The 6,197-nt window shown below is 41.2% G+C and overlaps 1 protein-coding gene across 1 annotated transcript in view; it reads right to left on the reverse strand.

Moving 5' to 3' along the window:
* LOC107290817 (1-phosphatidylinositol 4,5-bisphosphate phosphodiesterase beta-2) overlaps window positions 1-6,197 on the reverse strand; it is a 42,210-nt gene that overhangs the window by 11,574 nt on the left and 24,439 nt on the right. The window contains exons 10-13 of the mRNA XM_015819743.1: window positions 5,649-5,753; window positions 4,116-4,198; window positions 657-741; window positions 399-455 (exon numbers count right to left, since the gene is read on the reverse strand). Coding sequence (XP_015675229.1) covers window positions 399-455; window positions 657-741; window positions 4,116-4,198; window positions 5,649-5,753 — 330 coding nt within the window. The remainder of the gene's footprint in view (window positions 1-398; window positions 456-656; window positions 742-4,115; window positions 4,199-5,648; window positions 5,754-6,197) is intronic.

The following is a 6,197-nucleotide window of genomic DNA, read 5'->3' on the forward strand; positions in this document are numbered from 1 at the left end:
GAGAAAAAGAACAACCAGGACAAGGTGAATAGCCTCTTTATTGATGGGTAAACTGTTGGAAGTCTTAAAGAACCAGTTTGGGAACATATACCTTCCGTATCATATATTTTCTAAAAACCCTAAATGGCCTAGATAAAATGAAAAGTTTCAAGTCTCCTCTTACTGTAATAAGGAGAGGGTTTCCTTAATTCCTATTGCAATTTTTTCCACAATGAAGTCCTGTCCTTGAATAAATGTGTGGAGTGGCTTTTGAAAGGTATTGGGATAAAGCCCACCAGTTGATACGAATATATCATATTCTGGCTGAATCACCACACATTTTGTAATAATGATATACATGTAGAATCTGTTCACATATGACATTGTGTCAGATTGCTAAAAAGAGAGGGCTTTCTTACCTGCAGTTAATTTTGCAGCTTCTTTCATGGTCCCTTCTTTTGATGTAATCAAGGTTCCTGGAGAACGGAAACAACATCACAGTGGACTAAAACTTTATTCCTTTATAAATAGATTTTGACTATGGTCAGAATGTTCAACTGGTCCCAGTGATGTGGGTTGAACCTACTTCTTGTCACTTGGAGTTATACCATCTCCTTTCAATATGTGAACTATATGTGTTCTCCCATTCTCAGCTCCTATCATTTCCATAGCATTACCTGCAGGGCCATTTGAAGGAGTGCAATAACTTCCTATGATGTTAGGTATCCCGTTGACTGAAAGATTCATTTCCAAAATGGATTTCTATAAAATAAAGTTCAACAGAAAATTGATGTCAGTGCAAAAATAGATCCTTGGAAACAACTGGCAGCTTCCTACCCAATCCTATATTGTTTTTGCTTTTTTTTTTACTCTTGTTTGGCACTCTAATGTTCCTGCATGAAAGCAGCAAGAAAGATGAAGTATCATGAGGTGCATTTATAAAATACGTAACAAAGTGGAGATATTCCACCATCATTCTTCAGGGTAGCCCATGTGAATGTCCTACCAGTGAATCCAAATTTCTCAACCTGAAAAATGTTATTTCCTTTTTCCATTCACTTGACTTCTTTAAACTGAAGATCTCAGGGTGTTTGGTTCTCTGACAGCCCCAAACATTCTGTGACTTCCTCAATAGACACAATTGCTATACTTTTCACATTGACTCCTCCAAATAAATTGCTCAGTAACACTCAGAACTGTGATAACTCAGAAAGCAAGCTGAAAATATGTCTTTTAAGTACTGTCTTATTCTTAGCTTCAAGAAAATTCCATTTACAGCACCTTGATAATTAAATGTGAAATCTTATGAAGATTTGATGAGACAGTCACTCTTTTTGTGAATAACTGTCTAGTCCAGAATAAGAAGTGGAGAAAAGCAAGTCTGGAAAGTAGCACTTCAGCTGCTCCCAAACACAGTTATATATCCAGGCTTTTATGTTGTTCCTGGAGGTAAAGAATGGTGCCTATGGAGGGGGAGGTGATGTGATGGACAAAAGTAAAGCAGCAGTTTCCCAGGAAGGAGGAAGCACATTCTAAGAAAAGGGGGGAGACAAGAGGCAACACAACCTACACCTGGCTAGGAGACAGAGGAAGAGAGTTAGGATGGCCACTTCCAGGGTATTTCCTTAGGCCAGTAAGGGTTTAGTCTGGCAGATTCTGTCTGTTGTGTATAGCAAATAAAGAACTGAACTTTGGCTGGATTGTTCTATGTCAGGGGTGTCAAACTCAATTTCATTGAGGGCCACATCAGCATTGTGGCTGCCCTTGGGGGGCCGGGTAGGTGTGGCCTGGATGGGTGTGGCCTAGTGGGTGGGTGTGGATGGGGTGGGCGTGATCTATGGGGTGGGTGTGGCCAGCTTGACATCACTCGCTTCAGGGATGCCTGGGCAGGACTGGGGCAGATCTGAGGGTCTCCGGCGGAGGATGGGACTGGGGTGAGCGCTGGGACATGGTCCCTCCCACCCTCCACCCTCCCTCCCTCCCTTCCTCTGTTCCTTCCTTCCTCCCTCCCACCCTCCATTCCTTCCTCCCCGTTCCTTCCTCCCTCCCTTTTTCCCTCCCTCCCTCCCACTCTCCCTTCCTTCTTCCCTCCCTCCCTCCGTTCCTTCCTTCCTTCTTCTCACCCTCTGTTCCTTTTCCCCTGTTCCTTCCTGTTCCTTCCTTCCTCCCTCCCTTTTCCCCTCCCTCCCTCCTTCCCACCCACCCTCTCTTCCTTTCTCCCTCGTTCCTTCCTTCGTCTTCTCATCTTTTTCGTTCCCCTGTGCTCAGGAAGGGGTGATGGGAGGGGGAGAGATTGCTAGCACTTATATGCTGCTGCCGGCCATTCCTATACCATGTGGGCGGGTGGGGGCGGTCCTGTTGAAAGGGATGCTTCGTGGCTTCGAGGCTGGAGGTGCTGGTGGGGGGGGGTTGGCACTGATCTACAACCTGGTTGCATCCATCAAAGCCAGAACGCGCTCAGCCTAAGATCCACTGGAACCAGCAAGGAGCTGCCTCGCCATCTCTGCCCCGCCCCTGGGTGTGCACACAGGAGATGGCCAGCGCCAGTGTCCTGGGTGAAGTCAGCCTGCGGGACAAGACAGCCAACAGGGACGCCGGACTCTGCTTGCGTGCACACCCAGGGGGCGGGGCTGCCCTATGGATTTAATGCTGAGCGCATTCTGGCTTTGATGGACGCAACCAAGTTGTAGATCAATGCCTGATCAGCCTGGGCCGGGCTGAGGTGCGGCGGGCCGATTCTTCGCTCTTTCCAGAGCAGGCCTCCAGGCCGGATGGAACCACATAGCGGGCCGCATCTGGCCCATGGGCCTTGTGTTTGACATGTCTGTTCTATGTCATTCTTGGGTTGGGCCTGACACTGTCTGATATGAAAAGCGAATTCGGCTAAGAAAGAATTTAATTCTGCTTTTCAAAATAACTAGCAGCTAGGTTTGTAGCTAGGGTAAAATAGGCTGAAAGTGATGCCATCGACAGCTGTACAAAGCAAGTCACAGTTTTAACATGGGTTAAACCAAGCCATCGTGTTAATCCATAATATAGTTTGTTTCAACATAAGATAAATCATAATATGGTATTTTGGGTACATTATGTGAAGGTAGCAACTATGGTATATTAATCAGGTTTAACATTTAAGATTCCTTGTGAATATAATAACTAAAAATGCTTTAGAGGCCAAATAGAAGAGATTGTTAGCTTGTTTTCATCAATTTTAAAATTCCAATGCACTGCCCCACATTCCTTGAATTCTTTGCTAAATCCCCTTCCTCACCCTCCATATAACAGTGCAATGCAGACATTAAAACAGTGTTTTTCAATCTCAGCAACTTTAAGCTGTGAGGAATTCAACACCCAGAATCCCTCATCTAAATCTTTAGGATTTCAGCTCCATTCCTGAAATCTGACAAAGGGATTCCCCTCCCCTTCACAAAGGAAGAGGAAAAACCCTTCATGGAGCTGCAGGAACAGAGCTGAAATCTTCAGGATTCAAGGGTTTCAGCTTTGTTCCCTCAACCCCATGCAGGATTTCAGCTTACGTCCATCTCCTCTCCTTACAACCTTCCCTGCTGCCTTCCCCACTGACCTTCTGGGAAAGCCAGCAGAGAATATTGCAAATGACAATCACATGATCATGACTGTAATAAGTAAGTGAACTGGTTGCCAAGCACCCAAATCATAATCAAGCAGATTGTTATTCTTGGTGCAATGTTTTGTAATGGTTGGAAGTACTTTACAGGCCATAAACCACCCTTTCTGAAGCTATTATTAATTTGCTCATTAAGCAACCAGTCGTTAAGCAAGGAGTATCTATAAACTATTTGCTATTCCAGTTACATAAGCATTTCTTGTCTTTTGGATAACTCTGTACCATTTAGAATGTATGGATAACATTCTGAATCCTAACTGAAGTATTTCAGAAGTATTAATTTTATGATTCTAAAACAACATTGGCCCATTTTATTAAAAGCCTCTTTAAAATAATTGATCTCTGTTTTTCTTTGGTTGCTATTAAGAGGCATGTCAGACTCTGAGATGGAATATGCTGGCTTAACTTCTATCACTAGCATCCTGATTTGAGCTAGAATACAAAAGCAGGTATTTTACACACAATATCTATATATATTATTTGGAGAACTCACCTCATTATTAGCATCTGCATTCTTCATCTTTTTATCATGAGCATTAAAAAACTTTATTGGATTGGATAAAGCCATGGTGAGATCTATTTTTTAAAAAAACAAGAGGGACAATACTATCTCATTATCCCCTATTGATTGATTGCTAGTTCCTTTACTAAGAATATAGTAATATTTGCCTTATATGCTTTTCGTTATTCTGAATCAACTAGTAAAAAAAAAATTCAAAACATACAATTTGAAATAATAGATTATTAACCTTCTGCAAATTGCCTGCAGTGAGATAAAATTTAAGTCCGCCTGTATTCAGTTCAAAGGTATACAATTTATAAGAGCAACAAAATCTCATTTTTCTTGCTTTGCATTGTTGACTATTTTTAGAACAATGCTGAGTGACCTACATCCTCATTTACAGTTTTTCTTAGGAAGAACTTATACACCCTCCTTCAGCTACGATTGGGAAATGTGCTGCAATACAATAATAGCCATCTCTATAGATTGTGACTGTGAGTAGCCATTCAATCATTGTTCAGCCTATTAACTTCTAGGAAAGGAAGTTTTAACCTTCCCAGTCTCTGTCCTATTTGGCTGACTTTGTCTGGGATTAGAAACTTAACAAGAACAGAAGCTGAAAAAATAAAAACATCAAATAAGAACAAGTCTGCTTGGTGTTTGGATAGGAAACCTCTGAAGAACATTAGGTCTGTAAGCTTAATTGGGAAATAACTAATCTTCAGAGTAAGGCAATAGTTAATCACTTCTGCACTTTGGGCAAGAAAGCTGCATGGATGTATCCAGGAGCAAAGATCAATCTGAAGGAGACATTATGTTACTTATCCTTGTCTTGGGACACTGAAAAATAGCTGAAAAGAAGTTAAATGCACCCTGTGGTTGCTACAAATATGGCAATATAGACTTATTGTTCTTATTGACAGTACCTCTATAAGTAGACCAGACTAGGAAATCAATGCCATGTAGGTCTAAAATTATTTTTATTGGAACAAATATAGTAACAGAATATTGCAAGTCTGAGTATGCTCTCCTCCCCCCTCATTTTCTCTTTGCGTGAACGAGAGAGGGGCCTATCTGAGACATTTTCTCAATTTAGTTTCTTTGACCAGATTTAAATTGTGTTTGTCTGATTATTGCCTTTATAGCAGCCTTTTCTCCTGTTCTTCAAGGCCATTCCTTCATCTTCTACACTTATTCACTTTTGGTAACAGTTATTATAAGATTGTCATCTTTACTGAAGGCTGCCTAAGACACTCATATCTACCTAAAAACACCTCATCCAATGCCTCACTCAAGTTATTTCACAATTTTACTAAGAGAATCTTTTCAACATCCTTCATACAGATGGTGTAGTAAATAATTTTAATTGGCCAATATACACACACCAGGCCTCTGCTTAAAAATAGCATCTAGAAGCAAACCAAGACTAATGGCAATACAAATTGAAAGCCACCTTTTATTCTTTTTTAAAATCCTGCAACTAAAGTATAGGTGTCCTGCTCTTTCATCTTCAGAATACTGTACCTGCCCATGAATCAGGAACATAATCTTTCATTTCCACATAGACAAATAGAGAGGGCATTGTAAGAGGCCGGTTGCTCTCATTACGAAGGCAAACATGATGATAACCTAAAAAAGAAAGTGCATGAATCCAGTAGGAAAATATATAGTGGTGGCAATTTGGGTGCCAGAGTAAGAAATGCAATGAGCCTCCCCAGAAAAACAGCATCTTTGTAGGTTCTTCGATATTTCTGCTTTTGTAAACTGTGTACCAGTTTCATACCAAAGAAGTCACAAATGTCACTCATGATGAAATACTTAAACTTCGGTGAACTGATAACAAGAGAATGAAAGGAGTCCTTCAGCATTTCTTCATATATATATATATATATATATATATATATATGTAGGTCTTTAGTTATTCGGGTTTTCTCCCGCGTAGAATTAAAAGTACCTTGGCGACGTTTCGACGAAGTCACATTCGTCATCTTCAGGCTGGTGTCTTCAGCTTCGTGCTTCTAAGAGTGGTGTGTGATCGCAGCTGTTTCTTCCTTTTAACTGCCAGTGGGGTTG

The sequence above is a fragment of the Protobothrops mucrosquamatus genome, unplaced genomic scaffold, assembly GCF_001527695.2.
Source record: "Protobothrops mucrosquamatus isolate PMUCROS unplaced genomic scaffold, P.Mucros_1.0 scaffold972, whole genome shotgun sequence".
NCBI classification, from domain to species: Eukaryota; Metazoa; Chordata; class Lepidosauria; order Squamata; family Viperidae; genus Protobothrops; species Protobothrops mucrosquamatus.